This window comes from Phalacrocorax aristotelis, chromosome Z, assembly GCF_949628215.1.
Source record: "Phalacrocorax aristotelis chromosome Z, bGulAri2.1, whole genome shotgun sequence".
NCBI lineage: Eukaryota > Metazoa > Chordata > Aves > Suliformes > Phalacrocoracidae > Phalacrocorax > Phalacrocorax aristotelis.
Window position 1 is genome coordinate 53,324,352 of NC_134311.1, and position 12,070 is coordinate 53,336,421.

The 12,070-nt window shown below is 37.6% G+C and overlaps 1 protein-coding gene across 2 annotated transcripts in view; it reads left to right on the forward strand.

The window, feature by feature from the left end:
• LOC142050678 (zinc-regulated GTPase metalloprotein activator 1A-like) overlaps positions 1–12,070 on the forward strand; it is a 36,069-nt gene that overhangs the window by 9,134 nt on the left and 14,865 nt on the right. For both annotated transcript variants that reach the window (XR_012658085.1, XM_075079653.1), the window contains exons 7-11: positions 2,121–2,167; positions 2,906–2,992; positions 3,824–3,868; positions 7,630–7,686; positions 11,771–11,822. Coding sequence is in view for 1 of the 2 variants with exons in the window: in XM_075079653.1 (XP_074935754.1) it covers positions 2,121–2,167; positions 2,906–2,992; positions 3,824–3,868; positions 7,630–7,686; positions 11,771–11,822 (288 nt within the window). In the remaining variant the exon portion in view is untranslated. The remainder of the gene's footprint in view (positions 1–2,120; positions 2,168–2,905; positions 2,993–3,823; positions 3,869–7,629; positions 7,687–11,770; positions 11,823–12,070) is intronic.

A 12,070-nucleotide genomic window follows, 5' to 3' on the forward strand; every position in this document is an offset into this window, starting at 1 on the left:
GTTGGGAGAAAAACAAGGAGAAGGGGCTGAGAGCTTGTTTGCCCTTTTAATCAGGAACCAACATTTAAATCAGCTCAACTATTGGAAGAAACTACAATATGTCTTAAGTCAGCACCCTTTTCATCTGCATGCCCTTGTACTAATTCAGATGTGTTTTATTACTTGCAAAAATAATCTGTTTATCCTTTTCTTCCTGTAATGCTGATTTATTGGCTTGAATCAAATATAATTGTGTTGCACACAGCAGCACTGAATTATTATTGTTTAATAAATAATTTTTAATATTTCAGCTTTCAAGTAATACACCAGAAGCAACACAAATGTTTTGAAACATTCAGTATTTCCATCAGTTATTATCTTTGAATGACAGCTCACTGAAAACTCTTACATGATTAGTCAGTAAGCCTGTACAACACTGACATCCACTCAGAATAATAGAGACTTCAGACTTTCTCTGTTATATGCCAAGTAAATAACTTTTGCTTGGTATGAAGAACTTGCGAACTTGTGCTTGAACTCAGCAGCTGCTTGTGATTCAAAGAATTCTGAAAGCCATACAGGTAATGACACTGAGATAATAGGCAGCAGTTTAAGGGTGTCATGCTTCAAAGAACCAACCCATCACAAGAAAAACTGACAAATAGTACCCTGTGACCAGTCAGCCAAACGGAAACTAAAGTGGTAATTGATATCATGGGTTATCACACTAATGGATTTGTCACCTAGCAATCTGAAATACTCTTTGTTTTTTTTTTTTTAATCACGGGCAATCTGTTGGACAACTTGAAGTGACAGTTCTCTGCTTTCAGGTATTGACATCCATGCTACTGCCATTGTCCTTTTCAGGGCAACAAATCTGACAGTCCGTAATTCAATAGAATCAATACACAGAGGATTACAAAGGAAAGGTCAGAGGAGAGGTTCCCTCCCACTCATCCTGTTGTTATGCTCTGCTTAGGTTGTGCGCAATCAGGAAACAGGATTTTTTTTTTTAAGGTGACTGACAGTATGCAATAATCTAGTTTAATTTTTCAAGTCAAATAATATTAGATGCCTGGGTTTTTTTTTTAATTTATATATTTCCCATTACAATTAATTCCACTTTCATTTGGTATTCTTGTGTCTTTAAAGCCAAATTTTGAAATAATATTCCTGGTACATTTAGAGCTGATAAAGGAATGCACAGGACTCTCTAATCTTCCCAGAGATGTCACGTGTAAGAGGTGAGCTCTTACTTATATTACAGCACCAATTTAAAGTTTTGTTGCCTCTAGGTGTCTGTGGTGCTTCTCTCCTGGAGATTGCTGCCTTCATGGCAGAGTGGACAGAAAATAATATGTAACTGAAGCTTTGCTCTGCCTAAATTATTGATGAAAGTAAGGCCTTGTGTTGCTAAACTTCACACTGCTGCTTGAGATGCAGGCATTTTTTTCCCTTTCACTAACTCTTCTGCGAGGACGTTAGCTTCAGCAAGCAGGTGGAGCATGAAGCTGCAGATGGTTAAGATACTAAACTCTTGCAGCATGACCAGGAGCTGCTGCTTTTTTCAGTGTTGACTGATTCTTCTGCCTGGTTAGCAGCTTGAATAGGCACGAACACTGGCATTGGGCAGACTTGCTGGGGCGTGGTCATTTATCTGTACAAACCCAGAAAGAAAGTTACAAATTTTTACTATAAAAGTACAGTTTGTGAAATCTTTCAGAGGAAAGGAATATGCAGTTATGATATGAAATCCTGTACTGCAAGCCTAACTCACCATAGAAAAATGACTGTACTTCAAGTTTTTCCATGGTTACTATATGTCATGTTGACTTTCTTTACTTCATCATAAATCTGAAAAGTAACTAAAAATAAATACTATAATACAGTTTGCCAACTCTTAAGTATTGTAGTCGTAAAATTTATTAAAAGTTTTTATAAAAGATGATAAGCTTCTGAAATGGTGAATGTATAAACATACCGTGTCACCATCAGTTCATAGAAAAATTCTAGATGCCATCCTCCTTGATACCTTGTTGAAAAATATACCTCAGCTGAATTGGTTTTGGCTTCCTTTAACTGCAGATGGATTTAAATGTCATTTGAATATGCTTAATACAATTGTTTTAATTTTTGTCTAGCACTTGACAGAGGAAAAGCCAGAAGGCCTTGTCAATGAAGCATCTCGGTATGGATATATAAATTAATTTTGTATATCACAGTTAGGACCTGTGCTGTATAGAAGTTCATTAGAAATGTCTCCTTTTTCTTTTACAAGGCTTTTCTCTTCTTTTAAACCAAGGTAGATTGGTGTAATGAGTTAGAAAAAAGTGACTTCATGCTCCATTTGGTCTTTTTGCCAAGGTCTGACTCCTCTAATACGTATTTTAAGAGGGATTGTATTTCTCATAAGTGAAGGAAAACCACCTGTGTTGGGGGAATAAAGAACTGCATGCTAGAATCCACCAGATGCACGAAGTCGAACTGGAGGTAGAGGAGTATTTTTGCTAGGTACGGAGCCACAATGATGAAGTGTAATTGTAATAATAGAAGTTTTCATAAAGCAAAGGCACTTCAGGTATGACTTTGTGAAGAGTACATGCAAAGAAATAGGGGCTTGTGAAGTTAATAAATTAAAAAGTGCTGCAGGTTAGATGACTTCTTTAAAAAAACCCAAAAACCCAAAACAACCGAAAACCAGCACGCCTCTGTAGCATGGTAGACTCTTCTTATGGCACAGAAGAGCACCTCAAGAAGACAGTAGTAATGTAATCATCCTCCATGATGTCCTAGTTCGATTAATACTTGCCTTTCTGTACTAACAATGTTCATACTATTTTTTTGGTACTATGGCAAAGATGTTTCTGACTTACAGGAAAATGGTTTGTTCACGTTATCTCCCTTTTTTCTCCCCCTTAATACATAGGCAGGTTGCGTTAGCTGATCTTATAATCATCAATAAAACAGATTTGGTTTCAGCAGAAGAATTGAATAAAGTCAGAACATCTGTCAGGTATGAAACGTTTGGCATAACCATGACACTGTACTGGTCAAAGGTTATTTAAACATAGTTACTTCTTTCTTGCTGCTAACACAGAAATTAGATCTCATGATTACACTGACAGAAATCATTAGCTCAGCAGGGAAAAAGAGACTGCCCCTTTCTAAAGGCATTTTGATATTTTTATGTGCTTACACAAGCTTGGCAGTTTGCCTGTCTAGGTAAGATCTGATGTTACCTACTAAGGACAGGCCTTTGTCTTAAGTGTCCATGTTCTTATATTTTTGTGCAGCTGTTCCCATTTTTCTGAATCACATCAGGGGGAAAAAATCTGCTAGTAGACATGAGTTCACTAGCAAATACAAAGATGTGTGGAGGAAGTTCCAAATAATGGTCTTGGGTGTAGAAGAACCAATGGTCTGAATGGTCTGAACCAAATTAGTGATCAAAGGCTTATCCAATCTTTTTCTATCGGTACCATGATAACCATAATGAAACACTGAAGTTTTGAAATTCTTTACAACTCTGTTAATGGTTTGAATTCTAAAAGTAAAAATGCTTAGACCCAGCAGAGCGTATCATGAGGACTCTTGTACAGGAAACCCCTTTTCTTACTGGTAGTATTTTGTTGCCAGGACTTGTTCCCCAAGCCTTACTTAGGGTATGAAAAAGTCATAATAAAGACTTGTTGGGGTGTCTGTTGCTTTGTTCAACAAGTTGGTAACAGAGTTGGGGTTATTGTTGTGGTGCTATTTTGCATGCTGCTTTCCATGAGTAAGTTGTTCAAGTAATGTATTTTGGTTGCATTTTCATCTAACTTCTGATTTTTCTATTTTATTTTAGATCAATAAATGGACTTGTTAAAATTCTAGAGGCACAAAGATCAAGGTATTAAATGGCCACTATTACTAGGTACCAGATCCTCCTCCTTTTGTGACAGATTTAAGTATGCTACTAGAACAGTACCTTTGGTTAAAGAAAAACTATCGAATTAGAAATATTTAACTCAAAATTTATTTTACTAATGAGCATTTAGATAAAGGAATTTTATTAAGTAAAAATGTATTTTTCTTTGTTACTGTTAACATCCTAGACTCTAGTGTACCACTAGTTTAAAAAAACCAAAATCTCTGTGAAGATGTAGCTTAGTTTACAGAGCTTATCACTAGTGAGTTTTATTCTACTTTGCAATATAATGATAAATATTTCTTATTTACATGAGAAGTGGATTTTATAAAAGCTTGGGCATTATTTTTTCCAAACCCTACATTTTGTTCTAAGTTTAATATGGCTCTTCATTACTAAAGTTGCATATTAGACATGCTGCCATTTATGGAGTAATAGCATTTGGAAAGTTTCTGAAAAATACTAATACAGATGTAGTTTAGTTGGCTTCAGTGTATTCTGAAAATGTAGCAGATTTTTAAGGGAGTATTACAGGTAGATATGAAAAGTTTCTTGTAACTTGTTACCCAGATCTTGTAACTAAAGTGCAACTTGTAAGGCGAAGTAGTATCTGAGCTGACCATAACTGCTAGGTGCTACAAAGGTTTTTTTCTGTTGTGTCAGCTTAGACACTTTTTTCACTTCTGTTGATGCTACAGGTAAGTTGTTACTACAAAATTACTTTGAAAGCAGTGTGAGGGAGTTTATTAGAGGGAAAAGCAGTTGCAGTGGTTTTGCTATTTTTCATTGAAATTCTGACTCAGATTTCTTTAATAAGGAATTAAATGCAAATGGTATTTCCAGGGGCATTAGGAGGGCAGTGTATCCTTCAGACTGCTCGGACCAATTTGTGTGCTATTACATCAATTATTTGACTATATTGTCATAAATGTTCCTGTAATACAGGTTCCTGTTTCAAGCAATTTTTGAAGGGAAAAATAGAGGACACAAAGTATATTTGGCTTTTTAAAGTTATTGCCAAATGTAATTGTAAAGTGTGGAGAAAAATACTTGCTGTTGTTGACTGATCAGATAGGGTCAACAAGTGACTGTAGGATATGTATTTTAATTGGTAAGCCGGGGTTTTGAAAATGGGTGCTTGTCTGACTTTAATCTAAAGGTCAGCTTCGTTTATATTTCTAAAAATGTTAATCTTGTTAAGATTTCTTTTGACTTCAGCTTACTTGAAATTCTGTCTGCAGTCCGATCACTGGAAGTTTTATGCTCTGATATTGAACGGTTACACTATCAAAAGCATTCTCTTCAGTGACTAAGATGATAATAAGGATTATTCCCATATTGTTCTCAGTACTTTGTTGAAGGAGGAAGGTGAAGTGTTTAAGCAGCTCTGACAACATCATACTCCTTTCTTGTTAACTTGCAAATTCTCTTAAAGAATGCTTAAACTAGAATAAACAGTATTATAGAAGGGATCATAAATTCTGTTACTGAATCATATTGATTCATTTATTGCTCTTCTAGTGATCCTCAGTAAATAATTTCTCTTAAGTCAGTATGTGTCTCTATTACATAAAAAGTTACTTTTTCAATGAGTTTATTGTCATTTAGGGACTTATGTTCAAAACAGCAAGTGTGGATAAACTTATGAGCAGTTCTGGTAATCCAGCTTTTAAAGTTCATCAGCTTTTTTAATATGTCAAGCATTTTAATGTGCAAATAGTCGCTCTAAATCCTGCTGCAAAATTTTAGCCTTTTGCTAATTTGTCCTATTCTGTAAATTCAGTATTATTAAGTCAGTACTTAATAAAATTGAGTTGTAGTAGAATAATGCTACTGGCATTTCTATCTGCCTGTAGATGGAGATGAGAATGTTCTGGTGACTCAAGGTTAAATTTAACCAGGATTTTATTCTGATGGTATATCTTGCTATTTACTCATGGCTAATTTTACAATATCCAGATTTGGCTGTCTTTTATTTTTGAGACCTTTGACGTTATTTTTAGTTTTCATGACCTCTATGCAATGAGATATTTATCTAATGTATGCACTTTGAGTGCAGCATGGAAGATTGAGACAGAAGAAGAGCAAATACTGCAAAGTGTTGGAGTTGTAGAGATGAAATTGTAGGATTTCCATTTCCTCCTGTTTAGTAGACTTTTGGGAACATGATATTAATTTTTAAAATTCTGGAGCTTATATTATGAGGAATGAGAAATTTTTCTGTTGCCGCTGAATGAGGAAGAAATTCATGAAGGATTCATGAAACACTTACATGTAAAAGATTTGCAACAGATTGCTCCAGGTGAAATCAAAGTAGTGGCAACATGATCATAGAATCATTAAGGTTGGAAAAGACCTCTAAGATCATCAAGTCCGACTGTAAACCCAACACTACCATGTCGTCTAAAATGATTTAACTGACAACAAACAGTGTTTTTGAGAAAGCAGAGGAGGAGTTCCTTGTCCTTTAGTTGCAAGGCAGAGTACAGAAATGGTCAGTGAAATGCTTTGGAGCAGGAAAAGAAGCAAACTCTATCGATAAAATTAACAGTTCATAAATTGTGTGTGCATGCACCTGACTGCCCTAGGAAATCAGTGGAAGTTTGAGGCCAAGAAAACTTGTGACATTAAAAAAAAGCTTCTGTAAAGAAGATGATGGTATCCAGCATAGCTAAAAAATTTGAAAAGGATATTAAACTTCATGCTCTGTGTCTTAAACTGGTATCTGTCCATGTCCACTAGGAAGAGATTCAGTATGTGAAATGTGGTATCCACATCTGTACCATTCCCTGGTATCTGATGCCAGCCAGCATTAAATTTTAGATATTAGATTAAGTGGACCTCAGAAGCAGCCCTCAATGGCAACTCTTGTGTTACTGGTAAATATCTTTTAGTGAATGACACATACTGTCTCTCCCATGCTCTCTCACATTCCAAAAGTGAAATAAGCACAAAATTAATTTATTAACATGTTATTTGAGAACATACAATCTTTAATTAGGGGGTTTTTCTCTCAAAAGCCCAAATGTAGAAGGAACTAACATAGCACTTTCTTGAGTCTTACTGTATGATTCTTCAGAACACTGCTGAGACCAAACAACTAGTACTGAGTTGGTAATGAACTTAGGCATTATTTATGTATTTTACATTATAAGCCTTTCATCTTAGAAACTGCTTTATAAAGCTGCTGTTGGATGTAAAAGTTTAATAATAGCAGCTACACTCAATCTTTTTTTAGTTGTTTTTCTTTGATTTTAACCTCTTGTGTTCCTTGTATTTAGCCACATATTGTTATCTGCATTTGGAAATCTGTCAGTTGCTGTTAGCAGTGAAATGTATAGTCTATATTGCATTTATATTAAAAGCTTCATATGCAAGTTTATAGGTAGCTATTCTTAAATGTAAATGTGATCAGTGCTATCTCTTCCACATACATATATTCTATCAGTAAAATCCAGTACGAGGGATTTTATCGTCTTTCTTGGAAACACCTTGTATTTTACTATATTTTTTAAGAATTATGTTTCTGTACTTACTTATTACTGTGTAAATAAAAACTGTTTCCTTGTAGGAGTCAATACTAACCACCAACATCCAAAAATAAGGCTAAGGATTGATGGCATTAGAATGGTAGATAGGAAAACAAACATAAGCTTCAGAGAACCATTTTAAAAATAATTTAAATATATGCAGTATTTAAATACAGCAAAAATACAAAGTTTTTTTTTCTTCCTCCTGTTTAGAGTTGATCTCTCAAATGTCTTGGACCTTCATGCTTTTGACAGTTTATCTGGAATAAGGTATGGTGATAATTTCACTGTCTTTTATTAGAAATAATGTCCATTGTATAAATACAGGCATGAAAAAGACAGACTCAGATCCTGGCTAAAATATGCATCTGAGTTTCTATTAGAAATTCTAGTTTAGTCACTTATTTAAAATTCTCACTGTATAAGTGGTAATCTGAAACTGAGAATTTTGTCCACTTGAAATGTGTGCAACAAAAGCTTTTTGACTTTGTAAAGTGCAATGAGCCAGTGTGCATGGTTGGTTGGCTTTTTTTCCCAAAATACAACTTTTTGCTTTAATAGTAGCAGAGCAGATTTGTATGTTCTTTTCTGGTTCTCTTAAAACTTAAATGATTTCAATACTTTTCCACTTCACTTGACAACTGGAGGCCTCCTTAGTTTTCACAGAAAACAATGAGGGGCTGAGGTTCTACAACAAACAAAGCCACTGCAAATTCTGGTTACTGTGTTCCCTTTTTTTCCTTTTTTTTTTTTTAATGCCAAATGTGAGTTCTGCATGGTAGGTGGGTGGAAAAGTAAAACTGGAGGCAAGGGGAGAAGAGCTTTCTGTTCACTTTGTGTGCTGAAATTTTTCCATGAAGGGAGCAAGGAGCGCTGGAGCAATTGTAAAGGAAAGGAGGGAATATGTAACTGGGGACAGTATTGGCTTCATTTTCTTCCTGGGTGCACACTATTCACTTCAGGTGAAGGAATGTAGCCACTTTGATGTTCACAGAAGGGAGAAATTGCAGAAGATGCAAGCTAGTAAACTCTAGTAGATGAGATGTGCTCATGAGATTTCCCAATGAAGTGGTGCAGTACTGTCCAAATATTAGCCTGCTTTGCCTGACTTTCAGCTGGCACTGGCTTTTGCCTGTACTGTGAAAAGTAGTGTTTTTTTCTTTTGAGCTCCTTGAGTGTACCAATCAGACCTGTACCAATGGCAGCATCAGAGAGGTGTCAGAATAGACATCCAAAAGAAAGATAAGGGGGGAGGAAGGCCAATATATTCTTTATGGCCAGTGGATAATTTTTAGGTCATAAACCAGGTCATAAACCTGTGTCCTGAGTTCTTATGATGGATCAGCTGGTTAAACTGACTCACCCTGGAGCCACACAACAGAGAGAAAACAGTAAGACAATGTAAACCAGAAAAGAATCGTTCTTGACAATGGCAATTCACAGTTAGATCTGATTAGGTGTAATATTAGGTGTCATCCTGCAAGGTTTACTGAGAAGTGCTATCCTTTACAAATCTGAGAAAGTCGTTAAGGAGCTGACAAAAAAAAATATCTTTCTTTCCTTGTCTAGTTTTCTCTCTTCTCTCACTCATAATTCCTTTAGAGGTTCTCAGTGCGTGTTTTTAAAACAGAGTAAACTCTAAAATTGCAGCATGTAAAGACAAATTCTAAAAGCACCAAGAAAGCTGTAGGCGCTTAAATGAAGTTCCGTTTCTTATGATTTTATTTAAGCTCTATACAGTGAAATTGAGCTCAGAGCTCAATTGGGAGGGATACCATGGGAAGCTTCCATGGAGGATAAAGGAACTAGAGACTGCTGGGAGTTTTTCAAGAGTGCTGTCCTGGAAGCACAAGAACAGTTCATCCCCTTTAAAGGTGTAGGAGAAGTAGGTGGAGCAAGAGGCTGCTTGGCTTAACTAAGTTTAACTGCATCTGCTCAAAAAGAAGAGAGAGGTGTACCAGAGATGGAAAAGCAGACGAATACCCATTAAGAACTACAAGGGCATTGCCAGGGTGTGCAGAGATGCAGTTAGAAAAGCAAAAGCTCAACCTGAATTGAAATTGGCTGGAGCTGTCAAAACTACAAGGGTTCCTCAGGTACGTGAATAACAAGCAGAAACAAAAGGAAAATATTGCCCCACTGTTAAGCAGAAGAGGTGAGTTAGTCACCAACAACACTGAAAAAGGCAGAGGTTCTTGACACTTTCTTCACCTCTGTCTTTACTGGCACTGTTGCATCCCAGGCCTTGGGAACAAAAATCCAGGTTGGTGCAAACACAGACCCACCACCAGTGAAGGAAGAGTTGGTATGTGAGCTATTACAGGAGCTTGACACCTATAAATTGGTGGGCCCTGACAATATCCACCGGACGCTGTTAAGAGAGCTGGAAGATGTTGTTGTGAGGCCACTATCCATGCTTTTTGAGAAGTGGATGTCGAGGGACATCCCGGAAGACTGGAAGAAGGCTAATGTCACCTGCATCTACAAGAAAGGCTTAAAGGAGGGTCCAGGAAATTATAGGCCCATCAGTCTTGCTTCAGTCCCTGGGAAGGTTATGGAACAAATCCTCCTGGGGGCCATCACAAGTCAAATGAAGCATGTGGCTGGGAAAAGCCAACACAGATTCACCGAGGGCAAATCGTGCTTGACAGGCCTGATTGCCTTCTACAGCAAAGTAACCTGCTTGGTTGATGTGGGGTGAGCGGTGGACATAGAGAAATCAAGATAGACAAAGGCTTTGATATGGTTTCCCACAGCCTCCTCCGAGAGAAACTGCTGTGTTACGGTCTAGAGAAGTGGTCTGTGCAGTGGGTGGGGAACTGGCTGGCAGGCTGCACCCAGAGGGTGGTGGTAAAGAGCTACTTTTCAAACTGGCAACCCGTTGTGAGTGGGGTTCCCCAGGGATTGACACTGGGCCCAGTGCTGTTTAATATGGTCATAAGTGATCTGGAGGATGGCATCAAGTGTACCCTGATGAACTTTGCTGATGATACCGAACTGAGTGGGGAAGTGGATGCCTCATAAGGGAGAGCCACCCTGCAGAAAGACCTGGATAGGCTGGAAGAGTAGGTTAACAGGAACCTTATGAAGTTCAACAAGGGTAAGTGTAAGGTCTTGCACCTGAGGAAACAGTCCAGGAGTGCAGCACAGGCTGAGATCTACACTGCTGGGGAGCAGCTCTGTGGAAGGGGCCTGGGGGTCCTGATGGACAACAAGGTCAATATGGGAGAACAGTGTGCTGCTGTGGCAAAGAAGGCCGACAGGATGCTGGCTTGCATCAACAAGGGCATCACCAGCAGAGATAAAGAAGTCATTATCCCACTCTGCTCAGCGCTTGTCAGGCCACACCTGGAGTACTGTGTTCAGTTTTGGTCCCTGTTATGCAAAAGAGATGTGGACAGGCTGGAGAGGGTCCAGAGAAGGGCCACAAAGATGCCCAAAGGATTGGGAAGCCTGCCACGTGAGGAAAGTCTGAGAGAATTGGGTTTGTTCAGCCTTGAGAAAAGAAGGCTTAGGGGAGACCTTATCACCTTGGTCCAGTATTTAAAGGGTGGCTACAAAGAAAATGGAGACTCCTTTTTCACAAGGAGTCACCTGGAAAAGACGAGGGGTGATGGGTCCAAGTTAATCCTGGGGAGATTCTGACTGGACACAGGAGGAAAGTTTTTCACAATAAGAACAATCAGCCACTGGAATAATCTCCCCAGGGAAGTGGTGGATTCCCCAACACTGGGCACTTTTAAGATTCAGGAGGACAGGGTGCTGGGCCATCTTGTCTGGACCGTGCTTTTGCCAGGAAAGGTTGGACCAGATGGTCCTTGAGGTCCCTTCCAACCTGCTATTCTATAGTACGGTATTTCACTTAGTGTTACAGATTTCATTCTCACAAGCAACAGCTTTGTATATCTTTTGATTCTTGCTTTTCAAATCACCCTTCTAAAGTATGTTCAAGAAATCAATGTCTAATACGTAAACAGATTTGAGTTATTTTTTTCCCTTCTTGCTTTGATAATGTAGTTTGCCTTTTGTTCCTACACAAAGGAACATCAAAAGTGTTGTGCTTCTTGAAGTATAAATAAATCCCAAAGATACTGCACATCATTATTATAATTTTGTTTATATTTTAAAAACCTAATGTTCCAGCACAAATCATTAACTAGATCAAACCAAAATAACTAAACCTATCTCTCTGGAGATTAAAACGGAATTAACAGTTGAAGCTTATTCTGAGTATACAGTCTATCTTTGATATTTTAGTTTTGCTCTGCAATACTGAAGAGTTTATTTAAATTTTGAATGAATGACATCTTGTCCATCCTATTCAAAAGAGACATTTAACTTTGTTTGTTTTCAGTTTGCAGAAAAAGCTTGAGCATGTAAAGACAACACATGCACACCTAGACAAGGTAATTACCAAAACTACTGCTTCAGTGTCTTTGTAACAACAAAGTTGTTCAGGGTCATTGCAAGCATTGCATGCTAATCATGTTACCTTTTCAGAGTGTTTCAGTTGGAGTAATGTGTTTTAAGGTCTTTGGAAGATCACATGGAGTACATACAGGAATGTGCTTTGTTGTAGATAGATTCTAAATGGATATACTAAATCTTACTTTCAGAAATAGCTTATAGGCTTCCACTGCTTCAGTCAGTCATA